Raw genomic sequence first — 22,567 nt, forward strand, 5'->3', positions numbered from 1 at the left:
TATTTATTTATTCATGAGAGTGACAGAGGCAGAGACACAGAGGGAGAAGCAGGCTCCATGCAGGGAGCCCGATGCGGGACACGATCCTGAGACACTGAGATCAGGCCCTGAGCCGAAGGCAGATGCTCAACCACTGAGCCACCCAGGTGTCCCTTGACTGTTATTCCTCTGACTCTAAATGGTACTTGGCGTTTAGTTAGGAGCTCAGTTAATATATTTGGAGTGGAGTGACTTGTATTCATGTTTTCCATTCATTCATTTATTCATTCATCCATTTATTCATTCTTGACATGCTCTGGGCTGCTGCTGTGATCCAGGAAGCATATAGATGGATGTACCAGAGAGCAAGCCGGATGTCCTTGACTCCAAGAGGCTCACGTGCAACACCCTGCAGCACATGAAACACAGATGGTGATTTCTAGGATAGCTGTCCAAACTTGGTCAGGAGCTTGTGGGCACCTTCCATGGCAAGACTCGGTTCTCAGAACACACACCAGTGTTCTGTTGCACATCACTGCTGGGTCAGCCTGCCCCCAGCTCCCTCTCACTTTGGTGTCCTAATTGATACAGATTTGCCCGACATGGGGCTTAAACCCATGGCCCTGAGATCAAGACCTGAGCTGAGATCAAGAGTTGGATGTTTAACAGACTGAGACATCCAGGTGCCCTTATGATTGATTTAGATTGATAGAACAATGCTGTTTTGTGTTTTCACTTTGCAGAGGAATGTTTGCTGGGGGATTGAAGGAGATGGAGCAGGAAGAGGTCCTGATCCACGGTGTGTCCTATAATGCCATGTGCCAAATCCTGCATTTCATTTATACCTCCGAGTTGGAGCTCAGCCTGAGCAATGTCCAGGAGACGCTGGTCGCCGCCTGCCAGCTTCAGGTGAGGCTGCCCTCGCTCGAGCAAGGCAAACCCAAACCCAGGAGGTGATCCCCAGGTGTCTGCCAGGTAGTGGCATGAGGGGGATCAGCAGGCAAGGATACCAGGTGGCAAAGGAGATTGCAGGTGGGGCAGAGGCTCTTGGGTGGTGCATGGCTAAGCCAACCCTGGGCATTGAAGCATAGCTGCTCCAAATGCCTCCAGGCAGGCTCCTCTGCTTTTGCTTTCTGCTCTTTTGCTGTTCCTTTCCTTCTGCCTGGGTCTCCCCGCCCCTGAGAGGATCCTGCACATAAACATGTGGGCTGACCCCGAAGCAGGTGTGTGATGTCCTGCATGCCCCAGTGTCTGATGAAGCTGAACTCCCACAGTTCCCAAGTCCTTTCTGCTCATCCACCCAACTTGACTTCATCCATCTCTCTTTTTTTTTTTTTAATTTTTTTATTTATTCATGGGGGAGAGAGAGAGAGAGGCAGAGACACAGGCAGAGGGAGAAGCAGGCTCCATGCTGGGAGCGCGACGCGGGACTCGATCCCGGGATTCCAGGATCGCGCCCTGGGCCAAAGGCAGGCGCCAAACCACTGAGCCACCCAGGGATCCCCACATCCATCTCTTTGAAACTACTTTCTTTTTTGTCATTGAATTTTGGATGCTTGTTTTTCTACAGAACTCAGGAAGTCTTCTGAGGCTTTGGCAGTGTGACCTACGTTTTAGAAGGCTATATTACCTCAGTGGTGCTGGTGAAGCCACATGAGGGCTGGGCCTGCACCTGCCTTTTGCTTTCAGTAGCTGTTGTCAGATAGCCTCACCTGACTAGAGAGACTTCTCATTTTATTTTACATTTGTTGAAAGTGGAAATGAAATGCTATGCCGAATTCATTATCCTGACCTTTTTTTCAGGTCAGAACACATTTGGGGCCATCAGAAAAAACATGTCAGGAAAACCAACCTGTTCAAGGGTGTCTGGAGGCCCCACACTATATGGGAGAGCCCCAGCAGTTCCCTGAGCTGTTGCTCTCAAATGGGCAGGTGGGAGGCCCTTAGCCTGTGCTTGTTGGGTTGGCTCACCATATGCAATGAGTAGATGGAGTTGAGACAGTGCTTCTGAGCACTTTAGCACTTCTGAGGCTATTGTGTGGATAGCATGGGATGAGGGAGCCCCTCCTTACCTCGATAGCCCAGCTTTTTGGGGTTTTATTTTTAAAATAGTGGGCTTCTGTGCAGTGTTGTCTTAATTTTCTTTAAAGATTTTATTTATTTATTAATGAGAGACACAGACAGAGGCAGAGACATAGGAAGAGGGAGGAGAAGCAGGCTCCATGCAGAGATCCCAGGACCAGGATCACTCCCTGAGCCAAAGGCAAGTGCTCAACTGCTGAGCCACCCAGGCGTCCCGTCCCGCAGTGTTTTTTTTTTTTTTTTTTTTTTTAATTTATTTATGATAGTCACACAGAGAGAGAGAGCAGAGACACAGGCAGTGGGAGAAGCAGGCTCCACGCACCAGGAGCCCGATGTGGAATTCGATCCCGGGTCTCCAGGATCGTGCCCTGGGCCAAAGGCAGGTGCTAAACCGCTGTGCCACCCAGGGATCCCCCCACAGTGTTTTTTTTTAAGCAAGTTTTACTTGGTATAACAGCTGCAAGTCCATAGGCCCTGTCAGGGTCACGTTTGTGTAGCCATTGATTACATGCTCCCCACGTGCTGTGCTTTGAACTAGCTCAAGATCAGTAGACTGTTTGTGGTGTCCCCAGGACCTGGATCTGAATCCCAGCAAGACTCTCACCACTGGGTAACCCCCAGCAAGTGTTCATTTCTCTGAGCCTTTAATGGGGTTCCTGCACTGGGCAGGCAGGTGATTCCTTGTGAGCTTCCCCAGCAGAGGGCCCACTGCTGTGACAATGAGGATGGGAAGAAGAGAGTGACATGAAGCAGTTCTTCAGGAGCTGCTTGTCATGCCCACTGAAGACTGTTTGCTGTCACTTTCTACCCAGAACCTGGCCCTCAGTGTCCTGGCCCATGACAGATCAGAAGTATTTTAGGAAGAAGAGGCAAAGCAGAAGTGCCATCGAGGAAGAAATGGGTGGTCGAGACTTTCAGGACCTAACAGCACTATGGGGACGTTCCGTGTGGGGCAGACAGACACATGCCTGGCACTTTACAGGTTTCCATTCAGTCCTTCTTAGCTTATGACCTGGCAAGCATAGAGTATCTTTGGAATGAGAAAAAAATAAAGATAAAGAGATTTTAAATGTTTATTAACAAGCCTCACACCAGCAGAATTACTCTGTGTGTTCTGATTAATTTGTTGGTGACGAGTGAGGCATTCTCATTTTTAGTGCATTTTCAGAATTCTGTTTTCCTAAAGAACTTAGCAATGCCTGGGCAGCTTTCCCTAGAGCCCTCCTCTCTGCCTCCTTCACCCTGCCATGCTCTGATTGTCTAATCATGGGGTAACCTCTAAGCCCGGGGCTCACTTCTCATCTCCCGCCTCAGCACCCTTCTGTCTTGCCTTTCTTCCAACTCACTGGTTTTTCTGCCCAATTGGAAGAAGGCAGATGTCACTTGGAACCCTTGTGCTAGCCAGAGTCATGCAGGCCTTTCCCCAGGCAGGGTGGCTTCTAGCCTTTCAAGAACTGTGTGGTGTTGCCAGGAAGAGTGCTGGGCGAGCATCTGAAACACCCTGCTGGCAGTTCTTAGCTCGTGGGTGGTTCAGGATCCTTCTCCTGGGGTGGGGTCCCTGGGCCTGCAGCTTTGGCTCAATCTGCAGTTGTGGGGGTTGTTGTAGGAGAAGAGAGCTGGATATCTTGTAGAGAGCCTGCAGAGGGGCAGGCACAGGTCCCAGGTGCCATCCAAACCAGGGGTGGCTGATGTGGCCACTGTGCTGCTCCCTGATTCTCTGGAGATTCACTACTTTTGATCTGAAAGGGTCCACTCCGTGCCAGATACTTCGGGGTGCAGTCTCATCTTCGAATTTATTCCTCTCCACTTACAGAGGAGAAAACTGAGGCTCAGAGCAGTTAAAAACTTGTCACAGGTCACTTCGAAGCCTGGTTTTAAACCCAGTCAGTCTGCAGTGAGCCCCAGTCACCTCTTCAGTTGGGAGAAAGCAGCCATGCCAGGGAAGGACAGGGGTGCTGGAGGGGGGCCTGCTGTAGCCAACAGCTGTGTGTCTGCTGTTAGCCTCAGGCTCCCTCACCCAGACACATTCATCCCAGCCTGGGCTTGAGTGGGGCTTGTTCTCTTCACAGATCCCAGAAATCATTCATTTCTGCTGTGATTTCCTCATGTCCTGGGTGGATGAAGAGAACATCCTTGATGTTTACCGGCTGGCGGAGCTATTTGACTTGAGCCGTCTGACTGAGCAGCTGGACACCTACATCCTCAAAAACTTTGTGGCCTTCTCACGGACTGACAAGTACCGCCAGCTTCCCCTGGAGAAGGTCTACTCCCTCCTCAGCAGCAACCGCCTGGAGGTCTCCTGTGAGACCGAGGTATATGAGGGTGCCCTGCTCTACCATTACACCCTGGAGCAGGTGCAGGCCGACCAGATCTCACTGCACGAGCCCCCCAAGCTCCTTGAGACAGTACGTTTTCCCCTGATGGAAGCTGAGGTCCTCCAGCGGCTGCACGATAAGCTGGACCCCAGCCCACTGAGGGACACGGTGGCCAATGCCCTCATGTACCACCGCAACGAGAGCCTGCAGCCCAGCCTGCAGGGCCCTCAGACAGAGCTGCGGTCGGACTTCCAGTGTGTCGTGGGCTTTGGGGGTATTCACTCCACGCCATCCACTGTCCTCAGTGACCAGGCCAAGTACCTGAACCCCCTGCTAGGAGAGTGGAAGCACTTCACCGCCTCCCTGGCCCCCCGCATGTCCAACCAGGGCATCGCGGTGCTCAACAACTTTGTGTACCTGATCGGAGGGGACAACAATGTGCAGGGCTTCCGTGCTGAGTCCCGGTGCTGGAGGTAGGCGGGAGTGCTTGGCTGAGACTTGGGATGTGGGTGACCCTGTGGTGCGGGAGCCATGGGCTCAGGAGGCTGCTTGTGGAGTGGGCTCTGCAAGGGCTGAGGCACTAGCCATTTAATTAATCTTGTGGCTTGTTGGGGTTAAAGTCGAGGTTAATTTGGAGAGTGCAGGCTGTGATGAGGCAAGGAAGAGGGGACCGTGCATGCTTGCTTTCACTCTTTTCCTCTTCTCAAACCCACTTACTATAGGTCACCCCTGCTGTCCCGTGAGTGAGGAGATTGGGTGAGGAGATAGGTTGCGAGTGACTATGCCTTGGAGTGGCTGGGCACAGGACTCTGCCTCAGAAGGTGGGGACCTAGTTGCCAGGAGCACTGGGCAGGCAGCTGCTCCTTCCATCTTGCCCTCTCCAGCTTTGATATGTCTCATCCCAGGCTCCATTTGCCCATCAGCTCTCTTAACCACAAGCCCCTGGTGAGGATGGCTTCCTGTCCTCCCTCCCTATTTTGTAGTATACAGTCCTCTGTCCAGGGGGCCCAAAAAGCCAACAGGCATCACTGAACCAGATTTCACTACCCCTGCCTGCCCTGGTGCCAGGGGTGTTGCCAGGCATGGGGTCCCCCAAGGTCCTCTGAGCAGGCAGTTTTCTAAGAAGGGGGGGGGCTTACTGTGATGTACTCTATGTGCTTTTCTATATGTTAGGTCTTTATAGGTCCTGGTTCATAGCTTCCAAAACCCCCCTTGGAATTTCATAAAAGGAGAGCACTAATTTTGTCTTTTGTTATGTTAATGAGGTGGCTTTGGAAGCCCCTGAGTGTGAGTGGGGGATGGCCATCGGGAGAACCAACCCTGCCATTCAGAGAAGGGCCGGTGATTTAATCAATCAGTGCCTATGTAGTGAAGTTTTCATCAAAACCCAAAAGGAGAGGGTTGGGAGAGCTTCAGGGTTGGTGACCACCTAGTTAGAGGTGCTGGGAGAGTGACGCACCTGCCTGGAGAGAGCTTGGAATCTCCCTGCCCTTTCCCCAGACCTTGCTCTGTGCATCTCTTCCTGACTATTCCTGATTTATATCTTTTTACAATAAACAGGTAATCTAGTAAGTGTAATGTTTCTCTGAGTTCTGTGAGCTACTCTAGCAGATTAATGAAACCCAAAGAAAGGGGGATCTTAGAAACCTCTGATTTATAGCAAGTCAGTCAAAGGCACAGCTTGGTGCTTGTAATTGGCATTTTGAGCTGGAGGGGGTCATTGGAACCTCATGTTATTAACTGGTAGGTCAGAAGCATAGATGATAGCCTGGGCTTATTACTAGCGTCTGAAGCGGAGACTGGCAGGATGGGGCGGTACCATCTTGTGGACTGAGCCCTCAACCTGTGGGGTCTGATGCTACCTCCAGGTAGTGTTGGAATTGAGTTGACTTGTAGGACACTTAGTCGGTGTCCCGAGAATTGCTTATCAGTGTGGAGAAAATGTCATGCCCCCTGCCCCAACACATACATCAGAATTGAGTCCAGGAACCCAAGAGAGGGGATTTTGTGGACTGTCCTGGTCTGCAGGCTGCTTCTAGCTCTGTCAGTCTATGGAGCTGTGATCCCAGAAATCCATTTTGGGGAGCAGAACAAAGTAATCAGGGCAGGTCCCCACAGCCTCCGCTACCATTAGGTGTCCGGGGCCCTGCTACTGTATTTGGTTTGATTTCGTGGGATTTGGCTCATGTGGCAAATCTTCTGCAAGTTGAAAGAAAGCTGGCACCGCAAAGAGAGATCTTGCCAGCTGCTTCCATGGCTGTGAGTTAGGTACGGACCCACGTTCACGTTTCTGTCTTTGGGGGTGGGGGTGGGGTCTGGCCTGCCTCTGCCTCTGCCTCTCAGAAGTGAGCGTAGTGACCAGTGACCATGAGGAGAGGACTGCAGCCACTTCTGCCCTCTGGGCCCCAGGAGGTGGTCACCTCTGTTAAACTGAAGAGACCCAAAGCTTGGCAGCTCCTTTGCAGTTAAACACAAGACAGGCTGAGTTCAGAAAGGAGGAAACAATATCTCCATTTTCTCCCTAACCAAATACCCTCCACAGTAGGTGTGGCAGCACTAGCTTCAGCCTTCCCTTAAAAAGCCTCAAAGCTTCTTTTGTAGGGGCCTATATCCCTGTTGGAGGCCCAAGGCCCGAGCTCCCTGCTGAGAGCAACCCACAGACCTGCAAAATAGACCTCCAGGTGTTGTGTTGACCAGCCCTTGGCATATAGTGGGGTGGCGTGCACGCACAGGGAGGCTGTGAGGCTTTCCCACAGGGCCTTCCCCAAGGGCGACCGCGAGGGCTGCTCCCTGCCCGGAGTCTGCCCTTCTACTTCCTTGACGTCAGTTTTGCTTCAAGACTGGTCTGAATTTCCCATTGGTGAACATGTGCTGTGAATCCCAAGCCAGACTCTGAAAAATTCTAGTATCAGCACCAATATTTGATAACCAACAGCAGACTCCAGTGACAAGGTTGGGTCATTGTGGCAGGTGGGGTTGGTGAGACCTGCCTGGCAGGGGGAGGTACTGTGGAGGGGTTGGGGGGCAGTATCTGCCTGCATGGTGGGGAGGACCCTGGGGTCTGTCATTTCTCCAGGGTGAGAGTTCCATTAATCTCTTCATAGACTTTAAAAACTGCCAGATGGATCTTAATTTGAATGGTCTGAGTTTGGTTCTCTCCCTTCTTCCCTTTCTTAGTTTATGAGCTTTAGGATCTTCAGACCCTCAGAATACCAGAAGATAAAAGTTGCAGTTAAGGTTTGCATGTTGAGGTGTTGGAGACTTCTCAAGTTATATCAGAGCATTGGTACAGCAGGAAGTGCATAGAAGTTAGCTGTCTTGGAGCAAATTGTATTTGTACTCCCCCCTTCCCACCCCTGGTTCTTCAAAGTCCATGTTATTCCACTTTCGTGGAAGACCTACATTAGTGCCTGTTTTTACTTTTACAAAAAGATTGAAAGTGAAGGTAGTATTCAGCATTGGTTTTGCAGTGAGCCTTTACAGAGGCAGCATGCCCCCTGACTGAGTGTGGTGGCGCTGCCCAGCACCTTCCCCGGAACTACACTCATCTCAGCATCAAGCCGCCAGAGCTCTGAACTCTATGAGCGTCTGTGCTTTATCTCCATGTATTTCATGCATCCATTAGCAAGGTGTGACCTAAGGTATCAGAAAAGCCCTGACAGTGGTTATTTTTGGGGTCTAGGAATCTCACATTTTTCCCCATGTGAATTGTATTTGCTTTGTTTCGTGCCGTTTCAGCTTGTGAATGGTTTCCAGGCAACACCCTATGTTCAGATGGGGGGACCTGTACCGACTGTCCGCTTCACCCGTGGCCTGTTGGACTCTACTTAGGATAGCAACTTGCTTTCTCTGTTAAGCATTTCCATGGCTGTTTGTATTTTAAAATACATTTTAAAAATTCCTTTGATTGTAATGGACCTCATCAAGAGTCATGGGAATGCTTAAGTTGTGGAAACAGACAAAAGGTGGTCTGTCCAATTTTACAAAGACCCCAGAGTATTTTGTATCAACTCTAGCTGGCCCATCTGAGTTTGCAGTAGGGCTATTCAAAATCTACCTTAAAGGGACTGAAATTGTTTATATCCTTATATAGCTAGTTTTTATTAGACAAAACATTACTTGAGGATTTATTCTAATAAAGCAGAAAATCAATTCAATAAGGAAAGAAATGTGGAATACAGGACACAGTGGGGAGATAGGAAGTGAGCACAACTGTTGTGTCTAAATTATTGATGTATGGTGAATGTGTAGTGTGTGCGCACGCATGCACATGCGTGCACAGGAGTGTGTTAAATCTGAAACCACAAATTCAAATGAACACATCTGAGGAAGCTGTCAGGGCAGAAGACCAGAAGGAAGCAAGCAGAAGCATCTGGTGGGGCTTGTCTCACTCTGGAGGATGACGCTGACTAGCACTAGATCAGAAACGAGGTGGAGAAGGGAGGGCGGACACATGTACATGCATGAGTGTCATGTACAGGAAAGACAATGGGAAACGGCCAGCCCCATCAGTTGGCAGGACCTCCGTGAATGCTGAGCCCCTGGATTGGCCTGGGCTGCCTACCTCTAGCTAGACTGTCAACTGGCTGCACCCCTGGACATTGAGTTTTTAAGTGCCACCTTCTCAGGAGGCCCTTCCTGGTCTTCGTAAGAGACCTGTGCCCTCCCAGCCCCTGCTATCCAGTAGAGCACGACTTCTGGGTAGCACTCTGTCTATACCTCTACAGTAGAAAGAAGAGTCCTTGTCTGGAGTTTCCCTTGGGATTCCCAGCACTGAGCACCGTGCCTGATGCACACTGGGTGGCCAGTGAATATTTGCAGAGTAACTGAATGATTCACTGTTGTTAATCTTTGTTTAATTAATTGAGCAGACAGTGCGTGATCTGCCCTGAGCTACAGTGAGGTCTAGGAATATAGACCAGAACCAGTCCTTTACAAACTCCCTTCTGGTTTAACAAGGACCCTTTCCATGTGTGTTGTCCTTTCTGAGGCCTCATGATAACTTTCATAGGCAGGTGGCATCCCCCCATTGGCCAGGTGTAGAAATTAAATGAATGCCAGAGAGAGGAAAGCCAACGCCTGCATGCACCCACCTGGACAGGGGCAGACCAACTCTCAGAGCTAGGTCTTTGTGACCCTGCTTGCATGTTCTTTCTCTCCTGTTAGCCTCAACCCCTGAGGCATCCTGTTTCCTGTCATTCCTGGCTGGCAGCGAAGAGCTGGCCCAAAGGTCCAGGCAGGAAAGAGCAGCTGTAGAGCACACCTAACTTGTGCAAAGGCAGACAAAGGATGAAACCCATCTCTTCACCAACTTGTATATGGCACTGACCAAAGAAAACTCTGTTCATTCTCTAATTAGCCAGTTGAAGTTCAGCTTATCCCCTTGGAGTTGGTCTTTCTATGGAGAAATAAGAACCACTTACCTGAAAGCAGCTGTAATTATGCATGAGCTGTTGAGCCAGGCGGCTTCAGAAGCAGGCACTCAGATGCTGGTACCTGAGTGGATGTCCAGAGGGAAAGGCCGGATGCATATCCAGGAAAGAATGGACTTTGGGGCTCAGGCTCATAGGGTCCTGGTTCCTCAAGGCTCTGTAATCCTCTCTTCACCCAAATAACATACCTGCCTGCTGTCCCACAGAGTGCCAGGCCTGGGGCATGGAGTGGGGCAGGGCTGAGTGCTGGCAAGGTAGGCATGGACTGGCCTGTGAAGGACCTCAGCTGCTAGGCTAAGTGGAGACTTTGGTATGACTGGAGGCTTGCTGATGAGTGTGGGATTGAGTGAGCAGAGGGAGCTGGGGGTTCTGGTCAGGGCTGGTGAGCAGCCAGCTGGAAATGGCTGGGAGGCCTTTGCAGCGTGGGTCTGACATGCAAGAGGAGGAAGTAAGGGCTGATAGTTGGTTTCCTGGGATGGTTGAGCTCATAGGGGTTGAGCATGTGACACCCTTCAGAGGGACTGTGGGAGGGGTGGTTACACAAAGGAGCTCAGAATGAAGCTCCAATGATAGGACTTTTTTAAAAGATTGATGGAGAAAGAAGGCAGGGCTTAGGGACAGCTGTGTCTCCGAGGAAAGGGACATGAATGGGAATGATGTCAGGAGAACAAGCTTTGCAGTGCCCAGGCTCAGTAGGAGCTCAGTAGAACCTCAGCGGTGGTCAGCTTCCCTGGCCGTCTCTAGCTGCTCCCCTGGGAAGCCCCTCAGTCCATCAGTGCTCCTCCAGCCTTATGGGCCTGCTCTAGACAGCCCAGTGTCTCCCTCCCGTGGGAGTGCCTGGCATCATGCAGGATCCCTCCCTCACGGCCCCCACGGTTCATGTGGGAGATGGCTGTCACTCCTCCAGCTGGCAACAGGACAGCTTAGGAGAGGCACAGGAAGTGAGAGAGGAGTGGGTTGTGACTGGAGGCTGAGAGGCTGTTGTGTCTGTCCAGGGGAAGGCCGTAACTGGGCATTCCTGAATGGGGACAGGGCCATGGGGAATATGGATCTGGATAGGTGAGATGGAGGTGGCTGTAGGAACAGCCATGGCCCAGCCTGGGGTGAACAGATGGGTGAGCTAGAAACTCGCCCATGGGATTATCCCTAGAAGGTCCTGGCATTGTAGGCAGAAACGCAAAGGGATCTTGGCCATGCCTTCCAGGCTCTGTGCTGGGGACACACCCATGTTCAGGCATGTAGCAGCCTGCTGCTATGGCTGTGGGTGGGCATGTGCTGGTGTGTCAGGGCAGCTGGGGGGGGGGGTATGGTTCAGGGTACAGTGGTGGAACAGGAGGTGTGGGCCTGCTGGGCAGACTTTCTGGCCTGTCAGTGATGCACTGCCCTCATGTTCCCTCAAAAGGTATGACCCAAGGCACAACCGCTGGTTCCAGATCCAGTCCCTGCAGCAGGAGCACGCCGACCTGTGTGTGTGTGTTGTGGGCAGGTACATCTATGCGGTGGCGGGCCGCGACTACCATAATGATCTGAATGCTGTGGAGCGTTACGATCCCGCCACCAACTCCTGGGCTTACGTGGCTCCGCTCAAGAGGGAGGTAAGGAAAACCCTCCAAGAGGGGCCTTTTCCTGCCTGCTTTCCTTCCAGGGTGTGCAGAGAGTGGGTGGCCAAACCAGGAAATCAGGCCTAGTGGGTACCTGCAAAGACTCTGCACTGTGATTAGGGCAGAGGACCACTGAGTCTTGGCCAGCCCCCTGGGCTGCACCAGATCCCATTGCCTAGAATTTCACTTCCATCTTGGTCTTACCACCGTGGTACCAGGAAGCTGCTTTACTTTTATTTTTTAGAAGATGTTATTTATTTATTTGAGAGAGAGAGTGAGTGGGAGGAAGAGGGAGAGAGAATCTGAAGCAGATTGCCCACTGAGCACAGAGCCTGACTCAGGGCTCCATCCCAGTACTACCTCAAGATCATGACCTGAGTCGAAACCAAGAGTCAATGCTCAACTGACTGCCCCCCAGGAAGCTGCTCTAACACTGCATTTCAAGTGTAGACAGAAGCCTTCCCTTTGTCTGTTGGCTCAGTTGAGCTGAGCTGAAAATGTGTCCAAGGATGTTGTTAAACAGGAACGACACATAGAGGAGGGTGCAGGAACCTCAGACTTCTCCACAGGCCTCCTGGAGGGCAGGGACTTTGAAAAGACAAAAAACACTTTAGAAGGTGTATTTCCTTTTTGTTTGCCAGTTTTTAAAACTCATGTGCATCCACGGGCATCTCTGGGCACTGTTAGAGGCAGAGAACTGCACGGGGATGCATGGTGAGGGGTGGCGGGAGGGCTGTTGTCCAGGCCCAGCCACAGGAGCTCCTGCCCTTCTGACCTCTTCCCATACCTTCTCTCTTTATCTCTCACCCCTCTCCAATTCCCCCAAGGCTGTAGTCTTTAACCTCAAGGGGCTGAGGCTCTCCCTGATGGGTCCAGCCCTTCTCCATGGCCCACAAGGCCTCCAAGGCTAGGGGTTCCCAATTGTAGTTCCTCCCAGGCAGGGAAAGCTGGCCTGCTCTTTGCTCAGCTTCTCTGGAGAAGGAAGCCACTCTGGTGGGGTACTCCCTACCTTCCTTCTGGAGAAAGGAACATATTTTGCATGGGAGAGGTCAAGGGGGTCCTTGAGACCTGATGGACCTCTGAATTCTGTTCTGGAAAGGACTGAGTAGGAATGGGGGATCCGGGCTGGGGTCGGGGGTGGGGTGGGGGTGGGGGTGGAGCGAGTTGGGGGACTCCAGGGGTTCTTTGTCTTGGGCTTCCTGGTGAAGCTGCAGTTCTCTGATGTGGCCACAGAGGGGCAGCCTCGCCTTTCAGCTAACTTCTCCCTGCAGGTCAATGTTCCTTCCCTCACACCATTCATTTATTCAGCTACTATTTATTAAGCACCTACCATATACCAAACCCTGGGGATCCAGTGGTGATAAAAGATGAGAGAAGTCCCCCTCTGGACGGTGATGTTCACAGCCTAACAGGAGAGACCACTCTTAACCACTAAACAAATCAATAAAGTAATTGCCTATTGTGCCAGGTGTGATTATGAAATCGAGAAGGTTGAGCTCAGCATTGCTCAAGGAGAAGGCTCTGGCAGGACTAATCTGAAAAGACTGGAGAAGGCCCATCTGAGATGTTGGTTAGACCAAAGTCTAAAGGAAGCAGCTGCTGGGTGAGGAAAGATGGAGCTCTTAGGCCAGGAGGGGCCTTCCCAATTCTGAGAAAGGGGGATAGCATGAGGAGGGATTGTGAAGAGACAAGGGTGGAGAGGGCCATTGGGCGGTCCAGGGGGTGGGGGTGAAGGTGGCTTATCCTAGGGTAGAGGCTGTGGGGAAGGAGAATGATGGGCAGATTCTGGTGTAGTTTGGAGATAAACTGACCAGACTTGCTGATGGATCAGATGTTAGAGAATGAAAAGGGATAGATTGTGGGAGACGCTCAGGCTCGAGTTTGAGCACCTGGGTGGATGGCTAGGCCACTAACCAAGAGGACAAATGAGTTTGGGAATGAAAAAGAAAAGGAAAGGTTCCATGTAGAACATGATAAATATTCCAATGGGAAATGTCAGTTCGACATTAAAAGTCAAACTCGGGAGTGGTCAACCTGGAGATAGAAATGTGGAGGATTTGTCAGGACTTAATGGTGTGCCTGACATGGGAACAATTGTGGTCAGCTCAGAAGAGCAGGGATGATGATAAGATTATGGAGGGGCAGTCAGGGAAGTAGATGGGAAACCTGCCAGAGAGCAGGGGGTTTTCTCCTGTGAGCAGAGGGGGCCCACAGGTCCTGGAGAAGGCAGGTATGCAGCCCTCATTGCTAACTTAGAACCCACAGTCAGCCATAGCGAATGACTGAGGGAAAGGCTGTCACACAACCTCATGTTTGTCACATTCGCTCACCTGTTTCTTAGGGACCCCGTAATGCCGAGTCCCATCAGTGTGGTATCATTAATTGGTTGCTGACATGCCCCCAATAAACCATGAACTCCCTGTCCTAGCAGTAGGCAGAGTGCTGCCTTCTTGTGTTCCAGAGGAGAAAAAGGGGATCTCTGCCGGGAACTCTCACTTAAAGACCTCCCCAGAGAGCTCACACTTGGGAAGATAGAGTAGATGTATTCTTCCCAGCTCCTCCTGCTAAATGCAACTCAGAACTCAACATAAAACAAAACAACCCTTAAGATAATAGAACGGTTGAGAGAAGGCAGTCCTGCTAGGGATCTGAGGAAGTGGGGAATACCATGCAGTAATGTATTCCCTGGGTTTTCCTTTTGCCTCGTATGTCTCAGACTTGTAAGTAAAGAGGCTGATAGCCGGTAACACCAATGGGAAGCAAATTTCAATCATTGTATAAAAATTTAAATTCTCAGCATGTTCTCTGTCTCAGATGGATTCAAACTAGGAGTCACCAACAGAAAGTTAACAGGAAAATCTCCAGACAATTGGAAACTAAACAACACATGTGTAAATAATCCACGAGTCAAAAGGGAATAATAAAATACCTTGAAGTGAATGAAAATGGAAAGGCAGCATGTCAGAATTGGTGGTGTCCAACTAGAGCTGTGCTGAGAGAGAAATTTGTGACACTAAAAGCATACATTAAAGAAGGAAAAAAACCTCAAATCAATAGTATAAGCTCCTAGCTTAAGAACTTGAAAAAAAAAAAGTGAAGTAAAGCCAAATCAAGCAGAAGAAATATTAAAGAACAGAAATCAGTGAAGTTAAAAGCAGAAAAATAGTAGAGAAAATCAACAAAACAAAGAACTGGTTCTTTAACTAGGTAAATAAAATTGACAAATTTCTAGAAGGAGAAGTCACAATTAAAAATATCAAGAATAAAATAGGACATTACTACAAAGCCTTTAGACATAGAAAGGATGAGAAGAGGATACTATGAACAACCTTAATTGTGTAAACTTGATTATAGATGAATTCCTCAAAAAATGCAATCTAACACAACTGACTCGAGACTAAATAGATAATTTGAATAGCCTTCTACCTTTCAGGAAATCTAACTTCCCAGGATGCCTGGGTAGCTTGGTGGTAGAGCGTCTGCCTTTGGCTCAGGGGACCTGAGATCAAGTTCCACACTGGGCTCCCTGTGAGGAGCCTGCTTCTCCCTCTGCCAATGTCTCTGCCTCTCTCTGTGCCTCTCATAAATAAATAAATAAAATATTTTTAAAAAAGAAGAAAAAAAAGAAATCAAACTTCCCAAAAAGAAATGTCCAGATCTAGATTGTTTTAATAAGAATTCTAAACATTTTTTAAAAATATTTTTAAAGATTTTATTTATTAATTAATTAGAGACATAGAGAGGCAGAGACACAGGCAGAGGGAGAAGCAGGCTTCATGCAGGGAGCCCAATGTGGAACTCGATCTCGGGGCCCCAGGATCAGGCCCTGGGCCGAAGGCAGCACCAAACCACTGAGCCACGCAGGCTGCCCTCTACTAAACATTTAAAGAAAAGTTAACTTCAGTTCTGCGGGGGTTTTTGTTTTTTTTTCTTTTGGAAAATAGAAGGGGAAAGAATATTTCCCAGTTCATCTTATGAGGTTAATATTAACTTGATAGCAAAACCAGACAAAGACAGTACCAAAAAAAGATAAGTCTCCCATAAATATACATATGAATATCCTTCACTAAATATTAGCAAATAGAATTATCCCCCCTTGATAAAAGAAATGAATGAACAAATGGAGTTGGTTACAGAGATAGTAGATAGGCTAGTTCCATATTTGAAATTTAATCTGTATAATCCACTATGTTAAAAATTGTATAATCATATCAAAGCAGAAAAAGGATTTGACAATATTTTGCATCTATTCATGATCAAACTCAAAAAATGAGAATAGAAATGAGTTTCCTCAACCTGATGAAGACCATATATAAAAATCCTAATGCTGATGTTGTGTTTAATAGTTAAAGAGGGCAGCCCCCGTGGCTTAGCAGTTTAGCGCTGCCTTCAGCCCAGGGCCTGATCCTGGATACCCGGGATCGAGTCCCACGTCAGGCTCCCTGCATGGAGCCTGCTTCTCCCTCTGCCTGTGTCTCTGCCTCTCTCTCTCTCTCTGTCTCTCATGCATAAATAGAAGTCTTAAAAAAAAAAAAAGAAAAGTATGTTTAAAAAATAATAATAATAGTTAAAGACTGAGTTGAATGTTTTTACTGAGGTAGGGAGCAGGGCAAGGATGTCTGCTCTCACCACTCTTATTCATTATAGTCCTGGAAGGTCTAGCTAGTGAAGTATGGCAAGAAAAGAAAATAAAGCATGCATATTGAAAGGGAAGAAATAAAACTAATCCTAAAGATGAAACAGTTGTCTAAAATCTAAAAGAATCTACCTGGATGCCTGGGTGGCTAAGGTGGTTAAGTGTCCATCTCTTGATTTCAGTTCAGGTCGTGATCTCAGGGTCATGAGATTGAATTCCATGTCTGGCTCCATGCTCAGCACAGATTCTGCTTGAGGTTCTCTCTCTCTCCTTCTTCTGCCCCACCCCCTGTGTACACATTCTCTCTTTCAAATAAATAAATACGTACATACATACAGTCTTTTTTTTTTTTTCATACATACAGTCTTAAAGGGATCTACCAAAAAAAAAAAAAAAATCCTAGGACTAATAAGTGAGTTCAGTACTCACTTGGTGGCACATCTACTAATAAGTGAGTTCAGTGAGATTGTAGGATATAAGACAAACCTGGGGCAGCCCAGGTGGCTCAGCGGTTTAGCGCCACCTTCAGCCCAGGGTGTGATCCTGGAGACCCAGGATGGAGTCCCACGTCGGGCTTTCTGCGCGGGGCCTGCTTCTCCCTCTGCCTGTGTCTCTGCCTCTCTTTCTCTGTGTCTCTCATGAATAAACAAATAAAATCTTTAAAAAAAAAAAAAAAAAAAGACAAACCTGCAAAAAAAATTTTTTTTTTTTTAATTTATTTATGATAGTCACAGAGAGAGAGAGAGAGAGGCAGAGACATAGGCAGAGAGAGAAGCAGGCTCCATGCACCAGGAGCCCGACATGGGATTCGATCCTGGGTCTCCAGGATCACGCCCTGGGCCAAAGGCAGGCGCCAAACCGCTGAGCCACCCAGGGATCCCAAACCTGCAAAAATTAATTGCATTTTTGTATATTAGCAATGAACATGTGGACACTGAAATGAAAAAGAATGCTATTTATAATAACTCCTAAAAATGAAATGCTTAGGTATAAATTTAGTAACACTTAAAAGAATGTATATGCTAAAAATAATAAAATGCTGATGAAGGAAATAAAATGTAAATAAGTGGGGAGACATACTATGTACATGGATTGGAAAACTCAAAAAAGATGTCAGTTCTTCCCAGATTGATACATGGTGTTTAACTCAATTCATATCAAAATTTCAGCAACAGTTTTTGTAAATATACATGAGACTGTTCTGAAATTTACATGGAAAGGTGCAGAGGATCTAGAATACCTCAATTTTGTAAATAAAGTGGGAAGAATAAGTCTACACGATTTCAAGACTTACTACCTAGCTGCAGGATTTACCACTGTGTTATTGGCAGAGGGATAGACACAAAGATCAGTGCAACAGAATGGGGAATCCACAATAGGCCCACACAAATAAGACCATCTGATTTTTTTTTTTTTTTAAGATTTTATTTATTCATGAGAGACACAGAGAAAGGTAGAGACATAGGCAGAGAGATAAGCAGGAAGCCTGATGTGGGACTCAATCCCGGGACTCTAGGATCACGCCCTGGGCCAAAGGGAGGCACTCAAATGCTGAGCCACCCAGGCATCCCAGTCCATCTGATTTTTTTACAAAGGTGCAGAAACAATTGAACTGAGAAAAGATAATTTTTAAACAAATTATATAAGAGTCTTGGAATCTGTAAGAAAGAAACATCGACCCAAGCCTCATACCTTATACAAAAATTAACTCAAAGTGGTTTACGGGCTTAGCTCTAAAATATAAAGCTAAATAGTGTTTAGAGGAAAATAGTAGAAGAAAATCTTTGGGATGTAGGACTGGGCAACAGGTACTTAGACTTGACCCCCAAAGCATGAGCCGTAAAAAGAAAAATCAATAAATGGGACTTCATCAAAACAAAGAAGGGTTGTCAGATGGCAAACAAGCACATGAGAAGATGTTCAACATAATTAGCCATTAGGGAAGCGCAACTTAGACCCAGAGTGAGAAAACTACCTGTTAGAGTAGCTTAAAAAAAAAAAAAAAAAAACTAATGGCAACACTCAGTGCTGGCAAGGCTGCAGAGGAGGTAGGTTGGTTGCTCATACATGGCTGATGGGAATGTAAATGGCACAGAGACACTGGGAAAGAATTTCACAATGTCTTTAAATAGTTAACTTCCGGGATCCCTGGGTGGCGCAGCGGTTTGGCGCCTGCCTTTGGCCCAGGGCGCGATCCTGGAGACCCGGGATCGAATCCCACGTCGGGCTCCCGGTGCATGGAGCCTGCTTCTCCCTCTGCCTATGTCTCTGCCTCTCTCTCTCTCTCTATGTGACTATCATAAATAAATAAAAAATAAAAAAAAATAAATAGTTAACTTCCAACTACCATGTAACCCAGCAGTTGCCATCCTGGGCATTTATCCCAGAAAAATGAAAACTCTGTACCACAAACATAGTGGTTTATTGGTAACAGCCAGAAACTGGAAACAAATCAGATGTCCTTTAACAGGTGAATGGCTAAGCAAACTGTAGCATGGAATTCTATTCAGCAATAAAAGTGAACTATGGACACACATGAGCAACAGTCTAGGTAACATAGAGGTACCATAGAAAGCCTGTCTCAAAAGGTTACATGATTCCATTCATGTAACAGTCTTGAAATGACAGAATTATAGGAATGGAGAAACAGATTGGTGGTTGACAGGGATTAAAGAAGGGGTTTGGGGCGGGGGGGTGTGGGTGTGATTACAAACAGGCAACATGGGGCAGCCCGGGTGGCTCAGCGGTTTAGCGCCGAGGCGTGATCCTGGAGACCCGGGATTGAGACCCATGTCAGGCTCCCTGCATGGAGCCTGCATCTCCCTCTGCCTGTGTCTCTGCCTGCCTTTCTCTCTCTCTCTCTCTCTCTCTCATGAATAAATAAATAAAATCTTAAATAAAAAAAAAAAAAGGCAACAGGAGGCATCCTAGTGAAGATGGAAGTGTCCTGTGTCTTGACTGTGTCAGTGTCAGCATCCTGGTTGTACTAGAGTCGCGTTGTGCTAGAGTTGTACCAGCTCATATCACTGGGGGCCTGGGTAAAGGGTACATGGCATTTGTATTATTTTCTTAAAACTACATGTGAGTCTATACTTCAAAATGAAAAGTTTAATTAAAAAAAAAAAAAACCAAAAAAAAAAAAAAAAAACACCAAGACCTCCCCAGACCCCCACACTGATGAGAAAAAACTCAAGCCCTTGGTTTATGTCCTGTGAACTGCTCTGTCCCCTGTTCTCCACCCTGTCTACCTCTCCAGCCCTTTGCTGTGTCACCACATAGCCCGAGTGTTGGTGGCTGGCTCTGTAACCCAAGCCCCAGAGCTTCCATACCTCTTCTACCCCCAAAAAACAGTACTCTGCGTTGGGGCCCATGCGCGGAAGCCTTGCTTGGGGTGGGTTGAGCAAGTGGATATGAGAGAGGAGGTCCTGGATGCAGTAGGGACCAGTGTGAGGGGTCTAGCTGCCTGAGCAAGGAGGAGACCCCCTGCCAGGGTGCGCTTGAAAGTCTGAGGACCAAAGTCGATAGCAGGGTGGTATATTTTCTTCCTCCACAAATAACCATCACTAAAATGGCATTGATCTTTGTGTTTGAATTTGCATCTTACTCTTCTCACCATACTGCTGGATATTTGTGAACAGATTTTGAAAGTGGGGTCAGCGGGCCTGGAGGATTGGCTGGTACTGGGAGTTGGGGAAAGGTGCAGACCACTGAGGGTGGGTCAGATATTCCCAGAAATGCTGTCTCCTCCTGTGACTGGCTCTCAAGGCTGTGCTTTGATTGTTTTGAGCCCCCCATGCCGATGTCTCCCTTAGGGGGAAGGGAGAGACAGAGATTCCGTTTTCCCCTTCATAGAAGCTCAGAGTTATCTCTGGGTCCGTAGACCCATCATCCCCTATTAGGGTAAGGTCAGGGTGGATGACTGGGACCGAATCAGGGAGTGTTCTCAGCAGGATGTGAGGTAGAAGTTGGGGATACCAGGAGGCACAGAGCAACTGTGGGGTATGAGTGGCTTCCATGAGGCTCCTGGTTGTCTTCCCTTGTGGCCCTCTTGCCTCCTTCCTAGCCATCCCTGGTTCTCTTGGTGGCCCCATGCAGGTATATGCCCATGCGGGCGCCACACTGGAGGGGAAGATGTACGTTACTTGTGGCCGCAGAGGGGAAGACTACCTAAAGGAGACGCACTGCTATGACCCAGACAGCAACACCTGGCACAGTCTGGCTGATGGGCCCGTGCGGCGAGCCTGGCACGGCATGGCTACCCTCCTGGACAAGCTGTACGTGATCGGGGGTAGCAACAATGACGCTGGCTACAGGAGGGATGTGCACCAGGTGAGCAGAGCTGGGCCACCCCACATATGTTCTTCCCATCTCTTCCAGTTGTTTTGGATGAAAATTTATGTGCCACATGTCTGCCTTTTTATTAAGTAGCCTTTATTTTTTATAGTGGTTTTAGATTCTCCGCAAAATTGAACAGAAAGTGCAGAGATTTCCCGTATACCCTCATCCCTGCACACATGGTCTTCCCCACCAGAGTGGGACATTTGTTGCAATCGATGAACCCACGGTGACATGTTCTTACCCCAACACCACAGTTTACACCAGGGTTTGCTCTTGGTGGTGTACATTCTCTGGGTTTGGACAGATGACATGTATCCACCTTTATAGTATGAGGCAGGGCACTTTCATTTGTTTTTATTATTGAAAACATCAATTATAAAGTTAGTATAACCGAATTGCAGAACCTTTGAATAATGGATAAGGCTGAAGAAAAGTACCCATAATCCTACTTGGTGCCACTGTTCTTTAGTCCTCTCTGTGCGTGGTTTCCCCCTCATTGTAGGTAAAGAGCTTTCCTGCTTCTGGCTAAAGTTTGTGGTGGCTGTTTTCCAGTTTAATACACAATTTCCGTAGCCACTGCCCCATCTTAGTGGCCATGCAGAATCCTGTCATGTTGGTGCATCATTTGGATTGGTCCAAAGTTTAGCTATTCCAAGTAACATAAATAATATTTACTTTGTAGTGTGTTTCAGGTATTTTGGATTGTTTTCTTAGGTGAGAGCTCTGCTTCTTAAAGTGCGGTCCCAGAACAGCAGCATCCGCATCACTGGGAACTTGTTAGAATGCAGGTTCTCAGGTCCTACCCCAGACCCACTGAATTGGAAGCTCCAGGGGTGGAGCTCAGCAGTCTGTTTTAACAGGCTCTGAGTGGTGAGAACCCGTCGGCTCTCGTGGATCAGTTTCCTATTGTGGCCATGACAAATCACCACCAATTTAATAACTTGAAACAATATAAGTACATTCTTTTTATTATTTTTAAAAATATTTTGTTTATTTGACAGCACAAGGAGAGGGAGAGGGAGAAGCAGGCATGAGCAGAGACCCCGGGATCATGACCCAAGCCAAAGGCAGACTTAACCAACTGAGCCACCCAGGCGCCGCATAAGTGTATTCTTAATTTTTGTAGGTCCTAAGTCCAGTGTGGTCTCACTGCGATAAAATCTGGGTGACATCAGGGAATCTGTCCTTTTTAGAGGCCTTAGGGGAGAATCTGACTCGTTGCTCACTCAGGTTATCAGAACTGAGGTCCCTGTTTCTTTGCTGGCTGTCAGCTAAAGGCCCTCCTTGGCTTCTAGAGGCCTCTGCATTCCCTGGCATGAGGCCGCTTCGTCCTTAGCCAGCTACAGCAGGTTGTCCTTCTACTTCTCTTCTCTCCTGTTAGACTTTCCCTTTCTGCCTTCAAAGACTTGTGCCATTAGATGGGTCCACCCGGAAAGTCCGGGATACCCTCCCCACCTCGAGGTCCATACCCTTACGTTTGTCTGCAGAGTCCCTTTTGCCATATAAAGTAACACAACTTTAGAGATTTTAGGACATGGACTTCTTAGGAGGGTCATTTTTCTGCCTACCACAGCTAGAAAAACAAATGTACTATTAAATCAAAAAAAAAATAAGATTTGGGGGGCTCTTAATACATACTGTCAAATAGCCTTCCTGGAATGGCAGACAAACAGACACCCATGAAATGGCTTCATTACACATTTATCAGCATTGGGTCTTGTGATTTTTTTCCCCCCGGTGGCTGGTAGTTGTCAGGGACAAATTTAACTCCGATTTTACATTTTTTGGATTAAAAAAAGGTCAGACATTTCCCCATATGTTTGTTTACTGTTTGGGGTAATTTTGAGATGTGAGAATGTTAATGGTCATCCCTAGTCAGCAAGTTAACTATTTACACATTTTATCAGCACTTCTCCCTGGTGTTGGGTGCTCTGAGGGAGTTAGTTGGGGTCCGTGTCTTTGGTCAGTCAGTCTTGTGGAGAGGAGAGAATCTCAGGCCTTAGAGAAGAGCGTGCCGGTGTGCCCACTGTGTTGCCACACACCTGGGGCCACAGGCTGGCTGAGGCTCCTGAAGGCAGGACAGAGGATCAGCCTGGTCCGTGGACAGGATATTTTGATGCAGGCCCCAAACTCTTCCTCCAGGGGAGCCGGGTTTACACACAGCCTGGCCGTGCCCCTCAGTCT

General features: G+C 48.1%; 1 protein-coding gene across 2 annotated transcripts in view; it reads left to right on the forward strand.

The window, feature by feature from the left end:
* Positions 1–22,567, forward strand: part of KLHL22 (kelch like family member 22) — a 38,067-nt gene that overhangs the window by 14,441 nt on the left and 1,059 nt on the right. For both annotated transcript variants that reach the window (XM_072723449.1, XM_072723451.1), the window contains 4 exons: positions 723–888; positions 4,131–4,849; positions 11,211–11,403; positions 20,141–20,374. In XM_072723449.1, the coding sequence (XP_072579550.1) occupies positions 723–888; positions 4,131–4,849; positions 11,211–11,403; positions 20,141–20,374 (1,312 nt within the window). The remainder of the gene's footprint in view (positions 1–722; positions 889–4,130; positions 4,850–11,210; positions 11,404–20,140; positions 20,375–22,567) is intronic.

This window comes from Vulpes vulpes, chromosome 10 (assembly GCF_048418805.1).
Source record: "Vulpes vulpes isolate BD-2025 chromosome 10, VulVul3, whole genome shotgun sequence".
In the NCBI taxonomy this organism is placed as follows: domain Eukaryota; kingdom Metazoa; phylum Chordata; class Mammalia; order Carnivora; family Canidae; genus Vulpes; species Vulpes vulpes.